Consider the following 18415-nt stretch of genomic DNA (forward strand, 5'->3'; position numbering starts at 1 on the left):
CACATTAGGGCCGTAAATCTGGTGATTGACGAATTCACATGTCGCCACGTGACATCATAGTCGCACCGCTAGTGAGAGACGGTAGTGATACCGAGAAAAAAATAAGGGTAAATTTGCAATTATAGGCTTATAGCTCTAAGAAAAACACAAATCCGAAAGGACCAAAACTACTAACATTTTGAAAATTCAAAATATCATGAGAAGGAAGAAAAAAAGAAGCGGGAGGGAAAATGGGATGACAGCAGCCCCCGTACTAGGATCTAGGAGTCAACATTCTTAAAAAAAAAATCTAAAAATTATATTTATATTTTGATCGATTTTACAAATCAAAAAATTTATGTCAAGAATGCGAGAGGTAGTCAAAGATTAAATCCTGGCAAATGATAAACAAGAATCTGCTATAAAAAGAGCAACTCCTAATACCTCCAATTGAGTACAACAAAGTATAAGATAACACCAAAACGCCCTATTCCGTGGCATCCACAAATCAATTTATCCGCATAAATAAAGACCAAAAGTTTACATACAACATCCTATCGGACAAAGTAAACATGCATGACAAAATCCCTCCCTCCATGCTTGACAAAGTCGATATTCAGAATTTCGACGAGAAGGGGATTAAGAAGCTGGCACACAGGCATAGCACAAGTGTGGTTAGTGAAGTGATGAACTCATTCACCGAGCAGGCAGCATAAGAGGCAGCACCAGTCGCAGTTCCTGATGGGCCATTTGCAGGAGGCGATTGAGGGAGTGACATAGTCGTTGGCACCACCGAAGTCCTGGGTGTTGCACCATCAGACTGAGGTGCAGGTGATGGAGCAAATGTTGTATCCCTGATTACTGTAGTCGGTGGAGCTACAAGTGGAGGAAATTGCTGCCCACCTGCATCAAGTTTTCCATTTTCCATAAACCAGTGCCAAAACTAGTAAAAAACTTAAAGTTGCATTTAACGAACTATAAGTGGTTAGACATCAACAAGAATGTAACTGCAACTGCAACTTTTTAGTCATATGAACTCGTTATGTTTACCATGCATCTACAATATCAACATAACAGCGAAGAATGGGACCAAAACTGACGAACATGATCCATCTACAAACATGTTTGCCGTTCTAAAGTCTATTAAACTGATTGTTCTCCATCCACGGTTGAGAAGGTAATGTCGTGATGAACGTTCTGCAAGGCAAGAGTTTCATGACATTTCAAAAGCTTTTTGGATAACACCTGAGGTTGTACATAGACACCTCGGGTTTCCATATATTCAAACTTGGTCGGTTTAATTTCAGTAGTATTTTTAACATTACTGTGATGTTTTCGACCTCAATCTAAGGGATTTTGTAATACGGCCGACCAAGTTTGTAATACTACTCTCTGCTAAGATAGGATTTTAAATTGTCCGGGCCCTCCTTTACAACCAAATGGAAGAACTCCATTTCCCACATTACGTCCTAAAGCGCAATGTGCATGACAAACAGAATTTACCTGGGCATCGCGGCTGAAGGGATGAGGACAACCTGCATGGTGAACACAACATGAATGCCACGGTCAACAATAATCTATAACTATTCCATAAGAACTACGTATAATTCACCCATCTTAGAAACAACACAGTTGAAAACATACATAGTCATTATGGTGTCATTCACAAAACCACCATAATTGCAGTAAGTAACATTGCATCCACCACTGCTCTGCTGCACCGTATAATTCCCAACCATGAGGTTGCTATTCCTGCATTGCATGCTCGAACAAGATGCTGCCAGTGAAGCAGGCATGCAATACAAACTGCATAAAAAATACAAAAACAAGCTCATAAACATGGAACATGACAGAGAAAGAATGAGATGAATATTGGTCAAGCAGAGATTTTCAGTTACTTTAGATTTCCAGGTCCACAACTGCATTGTACACAGTGGCTTGCTGTAATTGCATAGCTCCCATTTGGCACAATCAAGCCAAAGTCTGAGGCATATCTAGGGAACTTGGATGCACAAGCTGACAAAAGAAGAAACTAATTAGATGACAAGATCCCTATCTATCCATCAAATGAATTTAAACTTAGGAGAATGGCCAATGTTATTGGCGTGTGGAAATAGTAAGGAGTGTGAAAATAGTACAAATTGAAACATAAAAGACTTAATTCCGATTTAGACAAATTATCACCAAACAACACTGCAATATACCTTATTGAAACCAGTTTAGAATATGAAGATCAACACATGAAAATACCCTCCTGAACAATACTAATTAGATGAATAAAGAATACAACAATAAGAAGAAAACACAAAAGGCAACAAAACCAGATACAAAGCATCTCAACAGCAAAACTATATCAAAGACAAAATTAAAGGAAAATTGGCTAGTTAACTACAATGTACCTGGCAATGGCACAGCAAGTATGTCAGCAGCGTTAATAACCGTACTGCCCATAGCATTGACATTCATCAAATCTGTAATTGTAGTGGAATACCTAGCCGCAATCCCCGCCAAGGTATCCACCGGCCTAACTACATACGACAAATAGATGGCAGGCAACCCATTATCCGTCCCATTGAAGCAAGTACACGGCAGAGGGACCACAAGGTACTGCCCGACATCGAGAAGAACGGACGTGTCTTGTATCGAATTAGCCTCCTTAATCTGGTCAGCAGAAACCAAACCCCCAAATATAGAATCAGCTATGGAGGTGAGAGTATCGGCGGGGCGAGTCTTGTACTTGGTGGAGGTGGATTTGCGGATACCATCAATGCATGAACAGGTGATGGGGATCTTAAGGAAGAGCTGCGACGGAAGAATGTGGTTTTCCACGTCTGGGTATGAGATGTCGACGGTGTTAGCTGTGAGGAGGGCAATAGGGTCGACTTGGAAGAGCGAAGCAACCTCAGCTACCTTCAGGTCGGTGTAGAGGGTGTATCCTAGCAAGGCATTACATGAATCAGAGTTCGAGCATGGCTCGATTGTGGATTTGGAGGATACCGGAGCTGCATTGGTGAAAATCAAGAAGATAAATATACAGCACCAATCGAGTGGCATTTTCCGGGGGCTTTAGCTGGTCTCACTGTAAAACAGAGAGAGACGGGAAATAAAAGGACTGATCTTTGGCTCTGTGAAATGGGTTTTCAGGGTTTTAGAAGTTTTGACACCAAAAAATATGTGGGTTTTCGTTCTTTGCTTCTCATTTTCTTTCAGAATCTCTTATGCTAGCTCTGCTGTTACTGCACTTAAGGGAATATTTCTTTTTGATGAATGAGGGTTTTGAATCGCAGCTAGAAGTGCTAGCTGCTTAAGCCAAGAATGTTACACATCCCATCCTCATTAAGTAATGCTGATATGAAACGGTCGGGAAACTTATTGGGCCGAGTTCGACTGGACTTGTATTGGGTTGCCCAAATTTTGAAGAAGGGCCCACGTTCAATTATTCATGGGCCGATAAATTGGTCAGTCCATGTACTTTCGATGTCAATCAATAGAACCACTTAAAGAACGCCACGTGTACAATTCGAATCATCACTTCTAGAGCAACCGAACGCGTGCAATTAATTACTTTTTATATCGGCTAAAGTTGAAATTTGTATTCTAGAGAAGGAAAACGAGGAAGAAAGAAGACCTTGGAATTCGCTCAAGAATGGCTTACGTAGAGGGAGGTTAGAGATTCTCTGGTCCTAAGTTGCTTTGACTTGTTAATTTTGCAGAGAAATTCTATTAGCCTGAGCTTAATCATTGACATCGGGTGTGCGGTTTCTTGTTTAATTGTTCATGGATTAGTGTCTAGATCGTTGTTATTGCGTTATCGGATCCTTTTTGGGTATCTCGTGAGATTTCTGATCTTAGGCTTGCGCACGGCGAATTGCTTGTTTTCTTTTCCTGAAAAATTAGGGTTTCAATTTCTGTAAGATTATTCAATTTTGGAGTCAACTTAGGGGTTCGTCTTTTATGGTTTTGTATTAAGGTCTACGTTCGATAGCTGGTAGTATATTGAACAGTTTTCGTGCTCAGATGATCTAGTGAAGATGAAGATAGGTGATGATGATAATTTCTTGTAATAACTTGGTGGCGGGGTAAGTGTAGGGCTAAAATTACTTTTATGGTTTTGAGAATAATATATGGTGTGAACTGTTGTTATCAATGTGTTGACACTGTTCTGATTTTAGGATTTTTAGTTAATTTTGTTCTGTTTTTGCTTAATAGTAGAGTTGGAATGCTAGTTTCAAGCATATATTTGTTAGTGTTTCATATATTTTACACTTTGTGCCACCATTGTTTCAGTTAATTAAGTTGGTAATCTTATTTGGCATGTCTAAGTGATAGTGCTAACAGCATCTCTAGAAACAGTCATTCAGTTTTTGGTTCCCATGTGTCCAAATAATTTCATCATCCTCTTGATCACTGATGCGCTCTCTGATGTTAGACTTAGAGTGACATTTTTCTTTTCTTGATGTTGGACCTGCTTTGCATTCTCTTAAGTTTTGCAAATGAAGTATTTCGCCTCTTAGAGGGGGGAGTTGGATGTTTTTATTTTATGGATTTGGCTACGGTAAAATCTGTAGTAGGTAGACTCTGTCAAGTATTTTACCCTTTTTTGTGCATTTTGTATCATTGGAGTTGTGAATGATAAACCTTAATCTGTGAACCACTTTAAAAAAAAAAATTAAAAAGGAAAAAGGTTTGTAATTTTGTATACCAAGTTAAGTTACCAACACATTGAATTCCCGAGGCCTTCTGGTAATTTTCTGCCTAGCCCTTATGTAAAAAGGTGTATGACTCATCACTTAACCTGTGTGGAATATATTTTCTTTACGATTTAAGATGATGTTCATGGGATTTGGTTCAAAATGTGACAATCCCCTCTTTAAGTTGGACCAAAGTAGATGATCCGACTTCATAATTTTCTTTGCTTGACCGATGATGGCTCTTTTTTCAACTTATCCAGCACGGGAGATGGTTACCTGTTTCTAAATAGCATATTAGCCGTTATGATTTAGGGGTTGGGTTTTAAAGAACAAAAATTGAATTATGGTATAGAAAATTTGACTGAAAGCCTGAAACTTCTTTTTGTGCAGTTTGCATTAAATAGCATGGGGCATTTGTTCCATACATGTCTACCTGTTTGTTATACTTTGTGAAACTAGATATTAGCTTGTGCAATGGTCATTTTGTGAGATCGTGCAATGATTCAGGCAAATAAAATGTTCACGGGTGTGTTAGACTTCATTCCAATGAATCAACTTGTAGATATTCCAATTTGTCTACCAGCTTGAAGGAGAAGGATGAGCTTGGCTTTAATGATGTGTGTCGGTTTGGGCTTGACACTTGCGATTGATGCTGTCATATGACATGTTTGGCTTTTCTTTCTGCTTTTCATCAATTTTCGGATAATTAAAACAGTACACTATATGAGGGCTTTTTGAATAGTATGGTGGAGAATTTCTGTCCTATGATTATTTCAAAAAGTAACCATGTGGATGCTTATTGATCTTGTTTATCTTTTGTAGGTGTTGTTAGATCCAAGCGATCTTTATGGCGGCTAAAGACCATCACTGACTTCTTTTGGTCCATTGTAAATTTGATAAGCGTGTTCTTTGCTACCATGTTCTCAGTAATCTTCTTGAGTTAACTTCAAACTATTGAATTGCTGCAAGCTTACTGGGATATTAATCATCTTATTACCTTCTATATTTTAGATGGAAAAGTCGGATGCTTACAGGAAAGGCTCTGGTTCTAGCAAGAAATGGGATGGTGGCCCTGGCGGTCCTGGAAGTGGACCATATGGTGGCGGCCCACGTGGGCCACCCCTAGGACCGCGAGGCTTGGATCATGTTCGAGGGATTGACCATAGTGAGTTCATGTTACTTATCTCAATTTTTTCGAATACATTGATGTCATTTTTTTAAAAAAAAAAAAAATTAAAATGTTGAGGAATAAAGGGATGCCTCATTTTGAATCTTATTTGATTAAATTAATGTTTGCTTTTAGGTTCCCTCCCTGCATGTGGATCATGTTGTGGCTAGTGTGAGGTATCTCATCTGCATTTTCTCAAATGCTTCCATTGTAAAGGTAACTAGTTGCATGCTCGCGCTTCGCGCGACACATAATTAATTTAAAAAATAAACATTTTTGATAATTTTTCGATACTTTGTTACCATGATAAACAACAGAGCTTGAATTATAGAAAATGAAGATAATTGTGAGATGAATAAATAACTACAATACATTTTTCTCAATATGTTAAGAAATAATTTTCTAAGAGGGAGCGAAAAATTTGATGCATAAGGAAAAAATATGCTCAGAGTTTAACAATTATTGTTTGCGTTGGTTTTTTGAACAAAGTTGTAAAATAACTAAAAAACATCTCATAAATTCTAAATTCTATAGAAAATATAGCGCACCTCCTTTGTTTCTTAGTTTTTACATCTCATTTATTATTGCTTATTATGTCAGCAAGCCACAATTTTTCATACTATGTCAATAAGCATATATAATATATAATTTGTTGTACTCTGTATCTCACATTTGATTAAATTCCTCATTTGTACGATCATCCACTAAGGGATTATCTTATACGGGATCATCCTCTATGAAATCTCCTAAGAATGCATCCTAAACTGGATCTTTTTCATCATCAGAATTTGTTGAATTGTATAATTTGATTGTTGTTTGACAACTAATTCCATGATTTGTAGGGTCATATCGTTAGAAATTTTGTTGAAATTGTTCATTTTTCCCATGAAGTTTTTGTAGTAATATCTCTTAAAACTTTATTGTGATCTTGTATGTTTTTGTGTGTTATTTTATACCTATATTGTGAATATGTTTAGTTTAAGCTTTTATAATACGTGATAATTGATATGACTCTTTGTTGTATTATTAAATATTATTTTAAAATTATTTGTATATTATTAACTGTATGTGTTTATGGGTCTTAAAGTTATTTAATATATTTATTTTTTTCTTCTGTCCGTTACTTTTTGTTTTTTGTGTAGGTTTTTTTAGAGGCATCCACGTGGCATCAAGGAGAAGCCTTTTGGATCCTCCATTATATATATATAAATTGATGATTGATGATTGATGATTTGAATTGATATGATACAATACCACTGTTAATAGATGGTCTAAGAAGGCATGGGTATGGACATTAATGTATATATATCCATCAATGGGAACTGAAAGGATTTACTTATTATTGATCTTTTTTATTGCGCGCATCGTTTTTGGCTGTTTAGTATAATGTATGTGACTTCGGCTTTAATGGTAACACATGTAATATAGTCCACCGCCCAAAAAACAGAAGAAGATTATGTTGCCAATTTTTATTATATTATATATATAAAGTATGATTGTATTCACGAGAGGGAAGGAAAGCTGTTGTTGATGAATGCTAATTTGTCTCTTATCAGATAGTGAATACAAGAAGCAGCTGATGATGCCTTGCCTTTGAGATTTTTTTTGTTCTTTGGGAAACCCAATTCAATCAATCATCAAGCACCTACCTTACTAAAGTTGTAAAAAGGACAGTAATGTCAGATAAGTAAACTGCTCCACGAAACGTGCATATCAGGGATGACTGGAGGAGGAGCAGTTACAAAAAAATATATTAAATTTAGCAAAATATTAAGATTGTTTTATTAAAAACTTGGAATCATAATTTTATAATAAAAAAATATTAAATTGGGTGGTAGTTCAAATGAGAGCAGTTTCAGCGAAGTACTCGGGAGTAATAATTTGCGAGTATGACCTGACCCTGACCCTGACCCTGACCCTTTTGGTAAAAACCCAATTCACGAGGCAGGCTTTGATCTCTCTCCTCTGCGGATTTTAAATAAAAAATTTTAGTATTGTTTATTTCTCTCATCTTTTAATCCCAGAGCACCTGTGACTCTTATTTTCTCATACCAGAGCACCAATGCCACCACCCTCATTACAGTCCCCTCATTTGCGCTGATATGGAGTTCCGTAATTCATTTAAAGTTATAGAGTTTAGAATATGAATCCAATGATTTGGGTGGTGTGTTATATTATATCATATTTTTTATTTTTCAATTTCTTAAATTTGTCTAATTTTTTCTGTATGATTATATATGAATTGAGAATTCTACAACGTTGCGGAGCCTCCAAATCTCACTGCGGCTACCTTCACACAGAACTAGGCGTGCTTGCAGGTGGATGGTAAACAATCTCAAAGGGCTGCCCAGTTACAGCAAGCATTGCCGCGTCCAAACTACCTCTGTCTTACTTTCCCTCTCCCTTTCCCTTCAAAGCATCTAAACCAGAACTCAAGATGTTAAATTGGTGAAAAAAAACCCTCTTTTGATAGTGGTTTGCTAGCTAATTCAACACAAAAATGGAAAGTATAGCATCAAATGCATGTGTTAATTGGACGCTACTAGAAATGGACAAAAGATTTAAATGACTGCCATGTGAAGTTCAATTAAAAGCCTGTAATTTCTTTGTACCTTCTTTTCTGATTTAATATGATTACTGTTCATAAATTATTACCTGCTTACTTGATTTTAATGACCAACTAAATCTTTCGTAAGATTTGATGTATTATTCTCATGAACAGATCATGACCCATCAACCATCCAAATCCATATCAATCATCTTTCATTGATATTGGACTTGGATTTTGCATGAAAAAGGATCCAACAACAGGAATTGCTTAGCAACTTCTAGGCATCCTCATGTAAATAGATTTCAGAACCTTCAAGGCACTTCATAATTCAAATGGTGCAAGCGAACATGTTTCAATGGTCTCAGCATGCATCATGTGCCCACTTGCTACTTTGAAAAATACTTTATTGTATACATGTATGGGTGTTGAAACAAAGCTATACATACATCACTGTTATCATATATATATATATATTATAGAGCCCATGAGTGCCAATAGATAAAACTATTCAAAAAGAATCTGAGAGAGAGAGGAGGTATAGTACAAAGAATCCTTTGAATCATCATCTAAAACTGACCATAAGACACTGATTGTTTTAACTTTTATGCATCTCTCCAGAGTAATGCCAGTGATTCCCGTGACTTTAACCTGCACACAAAAGATTTTGTTTTTTAAAAACACAAAATTATAGCTTTACATTTTACATCATGATAACCCCACAAGAAAATTTTTTGTATCTTTCTCACTTTTTTCCGTTTTTTGTGACCTTAAATATGTACAAGTTGTTTAATCTTATAGAGACTTGTACATTAGAACCCAACCACACCCATTACTGCATCCATCTCTCTCTCTCTCTCTCTCTCTCTCTCTCTCTCTCTCTCTCTCTCTTGCTGTAGTGAAAGCTGACTGCTTGTAGTCATTTATATAGCTACACTGTTTGTAAAACAGAGAGATTAGGCAGCAGAGTGAGCAAGAAATATATATAATGCCAAATTCAGGTGCATTTTTAAGGCAGCTTAGTGGGAGGGATAAGACTTGGAAATCAAAATCTAGGAGGTGGAAGAGCGCATATTACAATACTGGTTTTGAAGGTAGTGAGAGGGGTTTGAAGCAAATGGAGGGGCTTAACATGTATGGAATTGAAAATGGTGGAGAAGGTGGGTTAGTGAGGAAGAGAGTGATGGTTGTAGTAGACCAGACCTCTTATTCAAAGCATGCAATGATGTGGGCACTCACACATGTAGCCAACAAGGGTGATTTGCTTACTCTCCTTCACATTCTTCCTCCTTCACACAAGGAAACTGTAAGGGCTTCAGCTGAGTCTCCTTACCTTGCAAACTCTCTTGGGTCACTTTGCAAGGCTTGTAGGCCTGAGGTATGTTAATTTTATCTTCTAATTTTTTTCTTTAGGAATCCATAGATCAAGATTTGGTGACTTAGCCCAGATGGGTCTTTGTTGTTTTTACTTTCTCTTTTGAATTTGCTTCTGTTAATTCATCATGTTGTATCCCATGCTTCTGACAAAGAAAGGGAATCCCTATTCATTGTGTTTGATAGATCCCACTTGATATATTGCTCTCTCAGTCTCTCTCTTTCAATGCCTTTTGCGATAGAGAGATTTTTTCAGTTTTCACTTTCTTTTTAAAGACAATTTCTTTTTCTTGTTGTAAGTTCTTTAGACATGCCTTCTACCATTTCAGTTTTTCTATTCTTTAGAGGTAGAGAAGGGGGCAATTGCTGGCTTGACTTTGTTCTTTTCAGCTTTCACTCTCTTCCCAAAAAAACTAAAGTATGTCTTGTTTCAGTCCCTCTTTATTTTTCTTGAATTAATGTGTAGCTGTGTTTACTTGCTTTAATGGTAATTTAGGTGGATGTGGAAGCACTGGTGATTCAAGGCCCAAAATTGTCAACAGTGATGAGCCAAGTGAAGAAGCTGGAGGTGTCTGTAATGATATTGGGACAGAAAAGGCCCTCTCCACTCATCAACTGGTGAGCCTAAAATTGTAACTCATGCATGTGTATGTCTGTGTGTGTGTAGATCTCATTCCCCATATCCTTCTATTTGGGCTTCTAAGTCTTGTGCTCTACAGCCTCTGTGGGAGCAGCACTAGTGAGGAGTTTGTGGAGCTGTGCATTGAAAATGCAGATTGCTTGACCATAGGAGTTAGTAAGCGGAGCAAAGGCACAGGTGGGTACCTCATCAGCACCAGATGGCAGAAGAACTTCTGGCTCTTGGCTTAGTTTCAGTCAATAATATTTTAGGCCAACAATTGACAAATAATTCCGTATGATCGTTAGCTTCTAATCCCTCCTATCAGTATAACTACTAACTAGATCTCATGTATAATCTTAGTGATTAATCTCTCTCTCTCTCTCTCTCTCTCTCTCTTGTTTGTCAAGTGAAACTATGCTACTGTAATAATATCAACTGTAATGCAGACTTCTATAATGTAATAGTACTTTTTCATGAATTGAGGACAGAGTCCTGAAATGATTCATAATACAGGCTTTGAAAATATAAAAAGAACAAGCCCTCCACCGTCATGTCTTAACGGTTTAAATCTTACCTTCCATGAGTGAGTTGTTCGTCACAAACCCATGTACTCATCTGACATTGTTCTGGACGTGAAACAATGAACCCCAGATTTTCAATTTCAATCACTGGAACCTCAATATGCCATACACAATTAGAGAGATCATTTCCACTTCATTGATAAAATTCTATGGTTTAAACCTTAAACTAAACGAGTCATAAAATTGCAGAACCTGCATCTGCAAAGTTTCTGGAGCACAACACAATCCAACATACTATCAAATGGGGTTGTAAGATAGAAGTGTTTAATAAGAGCAAAAACTACAAGGGCATAGTATACCAGACACTTGCCATCCCATCTAGATGGCGATCGCCAGGAGAAAGTAATGCTGGTTTTTTTTTCTACATATGAGCAAGAAATACAAAAGGAATTTAGAATTTTTTTGAATCATCTAGCAGATGTCCATAAATCGAAGCTGAGTGTCCTTTTCAATATCTGTCCCCTTATACAATAACTCTCTCTAACCACCAAAAACCTCCTCTCATGAAAGGCCTCTTAATCAGACTTTATCATCTAACTTTTCATTACTTACAAGGGGAAGTAACTCCGCCCTATTCCTAGGAGTCCGCGGTGTTCGAGGAGTTCCTGGTGGCTGTTGGGAGAGCAGGTGCCTCACATATCCATAGAATGTACATCCAGCAAGTGTAATAGCACATCCGACAGCATTCATACCCGAAATTGGGTTGCGGAATATCAGCCATGAAACCAAAACAGCAACTGCAACCTGTACAAAGTAAAATTCACAACATCAATCAAAGTAGTTGGGCATGGGTGTTTGCAATGTGATTACTTCTGATTATATGTAACCGATGGAATGTAATCCACTCCATGCGATGATAAGCTATGTGCAATCGAGGAGTTTTAAGAAGATTATAACTAGGGAGATGCAGTAAAAAGGGGATGAGTCAAAGGAATGAAAAAAATACAGTTGCTAAGACACATTTGGAGTATGGGCAACACGGGTAAGTTTCAGTTTTATGTCATCATGAACAGTCAGAAGCCAATATAAAGAAGTGCCAGTTTGAAGCCAAATGCAATATGCCCAATTTATGGAAACCAACCCGGTACAGAAAAAACTCCATGTGGTCTACCATGAATAGTTTTGTGAATGCATATTGTTGCACTTATGTCAAGTCAGTAAATGAGTACTGAAATTCATAACTTTTAAGCGCTTAATTAAACCAATTACAAAAGCGGTGACGTTGGAAATTATAATAAAGTACAAACAGAAGCGCAAAATGTCAAAAAATTCAATTATAAGTATCACCTTGAGGTTCCCAGCAACATTAAATGTGACAGCTGTTGTGGAGTGAATCACGTAAAAGATGGAGAAGTTGAGACAGAAAGCCAGTACACCAGAGGCAAAAATAATGAAGAGGGAGGAGCAGACAGACTCGTGGGTGTTAAGCCACTCTATAATCCCATTGCCTTCAAGCAGCATAGCTGGTATTCCCAAAATCAAGGTGGCGAAAGGCGCCATGTAGTACACCGTGTTTATGCTAAAGAGAGCACCAAATTGAAGAAAATGTCAGCTTGAGTCGTGCAGCAAAATTACGCAAAAGAGTTAAACATGTACTGTCACAACAGGATGTACAATTAGTGGTTTAACCATTTTAAATCCTACCAAATATCAACTAAGAAACCATGTCCAATTGCAACCAAACACATGAAGTGAACTGCGGGCTTATCATCTTCCTTCATTTGTAGGAATTCTTAGTCATTATCCAAATTATTATTGATGACAGAGTTTAAAGTTTAAACTGCTAAACATATATTAAATCAAACACTAGACACTATATGCATTTACTTACCGCGCCTAAGGTAGGGATATGTGTTGAGACAGCTAAAACAAGTACGCCTACTTGCAATGGTAGCCCATGTCATGTTTAAAGACAAATAACCTATTATGAAATTGCTAAAAACATCAATATCAGAAAGTAGTTATGATGCAATAGAACATTGCATAAGGGGATGAAGAAGAGAGGAAGGGTGCGGGAGAGCACCCATGGATCATGTTAAAAGAAGTGACGTTTAGCAAACTACCAAGTATCATGCTGTGGGCCTGTGGCTACTAGAGCAATATGACATTGAATGAAGATTCAAGACACACGAGGTACTAGGGGCATGAAATTTGGCCGCTTCACACACTAATCAGCCATAAATAGTGTAATGATAGTAAACAGTGGAATGTGACAATTTCTGGACTGCCTTTCCAAACATAGAACATATTGCATTTGCTATCAGGAAAAAATAGTTTAATTGCTAATGCCAGACTAGGCGTGGTACTGAATACAACTCAAAGCACGTCAAGAAGAGTCCCCCATTAGATGGATGAATAAACAGAATATTCAGCTTCTCTATGCAAGGCTTCCAATCATGTCTTGGTGGGTGGCCTTTGACTATTAAAATAGAGAACAACAGATTTTGATAGAAAAATCGTACAAATCAAACAAAGGTTTCTATTTTTTTTCCTTGAGTGACATTCTTAAACAAGCAAAAACTAACTACACAAAAGAGCTTCATGCAGAAGCCTTTTCTTAGAAACTAAAGAGAGCATGGAATGGAAAGAAAGAAAGAAATATTAGTTGAAGAGGAAAGTGAACAAAAGTGAAGAGACTACCTGTCAAATTTATATCCATGCAACAGAGATTCTGCCAGGATAGTCTTTGTTGATGTAGCCAAACAACCAAACAAGGCTGCACAAAATCCAAAAATATTAAAGCTAAGCTCCGTCATAGATGTGAAAAGTATTCCTCCAACAATAGGCACCAAAGATGCCCAAATTCGCCAGTCAAAGTATTTTCTCCAAACCAGCCACTGCAGAAAAACTGTCCAAATTCGTTGAGACAATATGCAATTAGGACAGAATCTTACAAATAGCACAAGTGAAAGGCATAGACGGAATAACAAAATGGTAGTGAATTTTGAGTCCAACCTGTAGTTGCGGGAGTGAATGACTTTATTGTTTGCATAAAGGAAACAGGAATGTAACGTAAGCTCACATTCCCCAACACTATGTTGATACAGAATACAAACGACATTGGGAAAATCCTTCGCCATCGATCTTCAGGGTCAACAGATATCAGCGGTTTGAGCTTCAGAACCTTGATTACCAAATATGCCCCAATGGATGAACATATGAAATGAACACATGATACTGATAGAGGGAATTTGAAATCCAATTTCTGTGAAAAAAGAAGAAGAAGAATTAACTGTTTTAATCCCCGCAACTCAGTCTCACATACTACATATTGACACTTCAAAATGGAAGAACCTGAACATGTTAATCAATAACTAATTTTTAGGAATGCTCGACAGGTAATAAGTTGGTGGAAAGAAAAAAAAACCAAAGTGAAAAAGCAGCATCTTGGAATATTAAGACACTATTGTTCCCCATATCCCGACTACAAAAATATAAATTATATTATCTGATATTAAGACCCATACAATTTTTGGTCAAAAGGAGTATCGTATATACCCACTGTTCATGTATATATACATAAAGTTTACAGGGACTGGAAGTGTGATGCAAGGTCCCATGAATATTTCTATTATATTTATTGATTGAGATAACTTGGAAGAATTCCTCAAAGGCCATAAAAACCAACTTATTCATAGAGGTCACAGGTTCAATTCCTAGAAATAGTCCCTCCATATATTATGTGAGGATAAGGTTTGCGTACATCTTGCAAGTTCCCAACCCCGCCCATTGCGGGGGCCTTGTGCACAAATGTTGTTTATACCTTTACCTATTCGTGGATTAAAAACAAACATAGGACTAGGCTGCTCTCCAGTTATGACTATGACAACCACAAACTAGATCACCCCAACCAAATCACTCTCTACTCTCTAGAAAACATCGACAGCCTTGCTGTGGCTTCATCTTGACAAGATAGACATACATCATGAAGTAATTTGACAATAGGCAAATATTGTAAATTACAATTCAAGAAAACATAAAAGGCAGACAAAATGATGGATCAATATCCATCAAATCTTGCAGATTTTTTGTGCATTTAGTTCCTACATACCATGCCTTAACCACTGGTTGGAAAATAATATATTCAACCAAACAAGATATACAATCAGTAGTGTGAGAAGTTAATTTGCTCGGTGACAAACCAACCACATGGAAACTTGAATGTTCAAATTAAAGAAATAGCTGGAAAGAAGGAAAGGATAAAACCTCATTTTTTGAAAAACTTCAGACATCATATCAACCAATTTATCCAAAGATCCATAATGTAAATTAAATCTACTTATCACTCAAGCACAACAATATTCAAATTGACGGATAGGCTGCCAAAATCAGACTGCAAGATTTCCCAACTTATCCAAAAAAAAATGGTTCACCTGTATGCACGGCAAAAACTAAAACAAGACACAGTTCATGAGCGAAAATAGCAAAATTAAAGTACCCCTAAACGAAATCAGCAGAGAAGTCAGATTTATAGCAAAATCAAAAAGACCCGTCGAACAATATCAACAAAGCACGAATAATAGCTCAAAATTAAGCTACGCCATCAACCAAAACCAACGGGAAAGACAGATTATAACAAAATTAAGCGAAACAAGAAATGAGCAGCGACTCCGATCACAGACCTGAAAGATCCATTTGTTCATGACAATCACAGTAACATTGAAAGCCCACCATTGGAGAATCGCTAGTAGGGATCTGAACACGGTCCACTGACTCTCCTCCATCTCTCTTTCCCGCCACAAAGAATCCAAATCACCACAAACCCAGATCAGACAGACCTCCAACTCACCTCAATTTCACAGCTTTAGCACTTTTTCTTCGCCTTTCTGTTAAAACTCCACAAAAAAGGAAAGAAAACAAAGAAAGAGATGGAGAGTCGAAGGAAAGCTGGCCACCGGAAGATAATTGAAGACGGAAACCTCCTAATTCGAAGGAGAATACAAATGTGAGGGAGGGTCTAATGGTGGAGGCAGTTCTTCTTCCATTTGATTTGTCTTGTTAATCCTAAACGTCTCTCTCTGACTCTCTCTATGATGCCATGGAAATGTGTTGCTCTCTTTTTGTAGGCAATGAAAGTCCTGCCATTGACTCTTCTCTCTTTCTGTTATATTCTCGCAAAAAAAAAAATTATATATTTTTTCCTTAAATTAATAAATATAAAACATTAGCTTCGTACGATGTGCGTTACTATGTCAGCGTACGTCTGAGAGTCTAAAGCCAGTCTTACTTTCGAATCACAGCCGTTGATCTAATATACTTTTCAAATAGTTCTGCATTTTGACTTATTTGAATGGTTGTCAATGCAGTGATTAAGAATTATTTAATCAAGTCAAGTGTAGAGTACTCTGTTAGTCTTCTCTTCGTAAGTCCAGTTGTCAGACGGAGAGAATCTGAATAAGAAAAGTTTATGATCAAGCGATGATGTACGGTTACAGTTGGGTGTTTTGGTCTTGTATACGTCTCAAGAGGGTTGTTTTTATAAATTATTTATTAGGATGTTTAATTTCAATTTATAGTGGTAAGATATAACTGTTCAAAAGTCTCAGTTGAGTAATTAATTATGGTGATTTATCAACTGTTTAGAATTTATATCCTCTATACGTACAACAATTCTGTGTGTATACTGTATACACACAGGAATTCTCCAATACGCACTTAAAATACGCATCATTTTTTAAGGGTGTGGATGAGTAAAATGACAAGTGAGACTCTCACTGCTTTGGGTATTGCATATTTCAAATCAATGATGAAAACATATGCGTGTATTTTAAATGCTGAAATTAGATACGCGTATGAGAATTCCTCAATATATATATATCATGCATCGCAATCATGCGGCGCATTATGCATGGGATTGGAGAATGTAATATTGGTTTTGGTTTGTTCGTGATTTAAAATTTCTCTTTGTTGCTTACAACTTGAATAAATGTGAAAAAAAAAACAATAATTCTTACATGAATTTGAAGAATAATAGTAGCTGGATCCAGATAGACATCCTTGTTGATAATATAGGATAATGAAGAATCACCAATAATACAAAGTTTAATGAATATAATCATATATATATATGATTATATTCATTAAATAACTCTATTTTTAAGCCATTGGAACTAATCAAATGGCTGAGATTAAAGTTGACTAATGGTTTAACAAAAAAAAATTTATGAATAGTTTTTAGATTTTAGGATTTACGGTTTAGTTTTTAGAGTTTAGGGTTTTAGAATAAATTAAATAAGTTTTGGTTGGGATGGTGTAGTTAATTGTGGTAACTCATTGTAAATGTAGGAAGTCGTAAGTTCAACTGTCACTCCCAATAATTTCAATTTGGTCTTACCTGTCTCCAACGTGCAGTGGGTTGGGTTGGCTACCCGACTTAGAGTTTACCAATTGTCCGGTGGGCATGTTGGGATGGATAATTCTCGGTTACCCAAAAAAACAATTTAGGATATCCTTATGTTCTATTATTCACCAATAATAAAACATAAGTGATAGGGATCCCAGTAAAAAGCATCCTAGTAGTGGATGTGTCACTCTCTGGTTCAATCACAATGTTTTATAGTCCCCTACACTTACATCAATCAATGAACAAGATCCACTATTAGGATAATTGGGTGCTTTTTATTGGGATCCCTAACATTTTTGATAATAGAAGGTTTAATGAATATATATGTTTCCGTAAATTTATTTTTATTCGTCAACTATCAAAATATATCATTAACTAAAAAGATAATTATAATTACTGAATTATTGGTTGTAGATTACCTAATTTAATTTCGATTGCGTGAGTGAGACTTAGATTTAATTTCTGTTGTGTGATTCACAATTAATTAAGACAATTTGTTTTCAGTTTTCCTAGATTAAGAGTGAAACAAAGATCCGCATATACTATATAGTGGTAATAATATGCCAAAAAGGTGCTTTGTACTAAAAAACCCCCCACCTCGTTTATATATTTTTTTTACACAATCTTTATATTTATATTTATTTGTTGAAGATGGGATATAGAAAGGCAACTAAGAATCACGATTAACTATATGACACTCATGTATGTGATATCTCATAGAGATCTTGAGTTCGAACTTTCCCATCCCCTTTCCCTGCATTCAAAAGAACAACAGAAAACTATTATAAGTCAAATATGGTGGTGTATAAACCAAGATACATAAACATAGCATTAGAATTTGTAAACGTTGGATAGAAGGAATTGAAAGTAAAATGTGACATTGAAGTTCATTAACCACTTGCGTATACCCTATGTATTGGGGGAAATTAACGTGACACATCACATGGGGTTGGGGTTAGGGCTATCAAATATATTTTATCTGTAAAAGGAACTTATAAGTTTATGGGAATTGCCAAAGTTTGTAATTATCTTTTGGATTGGGGTTAGGTAGCACCAAAAGTTACTATGAAGAAGTGATCAATATTTGTTGCCATAGTTTTGTATTAGTG

The 18415-nt window shown here is 36.6% G+C and overlaps 4 protein-coding genes across 4 annotated transcripts; 2 read left to right on the forward strand and 2 right to left on the reverse strand.

The window, feature by feature from the left end:
• Positions 1-381: 381 nt before the first annotated feature.
• Positions 382-3260, reverse strand: LOC120009787 (lysM domain-containing GPI-anchored protein 1-like). Its single transcript, XM_038860490.1, has 5 exons — positions 2379-3260; positions 1878-1995; positions 1624-1785; positions 1483-1514; positions 382-882 (listed from the first exon to the last, which is right to left on the reverse strand). Exons 1-5 carry the CDS (start codon positions 3031-3033, stop codon positions 596-598), a joined length of 1254 nt encoding a protein of 417 aa, XP_038716418.1. The 5' UTR covers positions 3034-3260; the 3' UTR covers positions 382-595.
• Positions 3261-3515: 255 nt separating this feature from the next.
• On the forward strand, positions 3516-7348 carry LOC120009298 (selenoprotein K-like). The gene is made up of 5 exons (XM_038859832.1): positions 3516-3644; positions 5493-5596; positions 5682-5835; positions 5974-6057; positions 7069-7348. Exons 1-4 carry the CDS (start codon positions 3626-3628, stop codon positions 6006-6008), a joined length of 312 nt encoding a protein of 103 aa, XP_038715760.1. The 5' UTR covers positions 3516-3625; the 3' UTR covers positions 6009-6057; positions 7069-7348.
• Positions 7349-9228: 1880 nt separating this feature from the next.
• On the forward strand, positions 9229-10848 carry LOC120009297. Its single transcript, XM_038859831.1, has 3 exons — positions 9229-9764; positions 10257-10378; positions 10480-10848. The coding sequence occupies exons 1-3, from the start codon at positions 9375-9377 to the stop codon at positions 10628-10630; spliced, it is 663 nt and encodes a 220-aa protein (XP_038715759.1). The 5' UTR covers positions 9229-9374; the 3' UTR covers positions 10631-10848.
• Positions 10849-11205: 357 nt separating this feature from the next.
• LOC120009296 (UDP-galactose transporter 1-like) lies at positions 11206-16038 on the reverse strand. Its single transcript, XM_038859830.1, has 5 exons — positions 15586-16038; positions 13919-14168; positions 13604-13811; positions 12251-12482; positions 11206-11707 (listed from the first exon to the last, which is right to left on the reverse strand). The coding sequence occupies exons 1-5, from the start codon at positions 15685-15687 to the stop codon at positions 11483-11485; spliced, it is 1017 nt and encodes a 338-aa protein (XP_038715758.1). The 5' UTR covers positions 15688-16038; the 3' UTR covers positions 11206-11482.
• Positions 16039-18415: the final 2377 nt, after the last annotated feature.

Source organism: Tripterygium wilfordii, chromosome 11 (assembly GCF_013401445.1).
Source record: "Tripterygium wilfordii isolate XIE 37 chromosome 11, ASM1340144v1, whole genome shotgun sequence".
Classification (NCBI taxonomy): domain Eukaryota; kingdom Viridiplantae; phylum Streptophyta; class Magnoliopsida; order Celastrales; family Celastraceae; genus Tripterygium; species Tripterygium wilfordii.

Coding starts and splice junctions, on each gene's coding strand:
- LOC120009787 (XM_038860490.1), bottom strand. CDS start 3,033: ATGCCACTCGATTGGTGCTGTATATTTATCTTCTTGATTTTCACCAAT. Junction 1,996..2,378: donor ACTTGCTGTGCCATTGCCAG/GTACATTGTAGT, acceptor TTCTTTTGTCAG/CTTGTGCATCCAAGTTCCCT. Junction 883..1,482: donor CCTTCAGCCGCGATGCCCAG/GTAAATTCTGTT, acceptor AACTTGATGCAG/GTGGGCAGCAATTTCCTCCA.
- LOC120009298 (XM_038859832.1), top strand. Junction 5,597..5,681: donor TCTTTGCTACCATGTTCTCA/GTAATCTTCTTG, acceptor TCTATATTTTAG/ATGGAAAAGTCGGATGCTTA. Junction 5,836..5,973: donor TGTTCGAGGGATTGACCATA/GTGAGTTCATGT, acceptor GTTTGCTTTTAG/GTTCCCTCCCTGCATGTGGA.
- LOC120009297 (XM_038859831.1), top strand. CDS start 9,375: ATGCCAAATTCAGGTGCATTTTTAAGGCAGCTTAGTGGGAGGGATAAG. Junction 9,765..10,256: donor GCAAGGCTTGTAGGCCTGAG/GTATGTTAATTT, acceptor ATGGTAATTTAG/GTGGATGTGGAAGCACTGGT. Junction 10,379..10,479: donor CCCTCTCCACTCATCAACTG/GTGAGCCTAAAA, acceptor TGTGCTCTACAG/CCTCTGTGGGAGCAGCACTA.
- LOC120009296 (XM_038859830.1), bottom strand. CDS start 15,687: ATGGAGGAGAGTCAGTGGACCGTGTTCAGATCCCTACTAGCGATTCTC. Junction 14,169..15,585: donor TGAACAAATGGATCTTTCAG/GTCTGTGATCGG, acceptor CTTTTTTCACAG/AAATTGGATTTCAAATTCCC. Junction 11,708..12,250: donor ATGTTGCTGGGAACCTCAAG/GTGATACTTATA, acceptor TACTTTGTACAG/GTTGCAGTTGCTGTTTTGGT.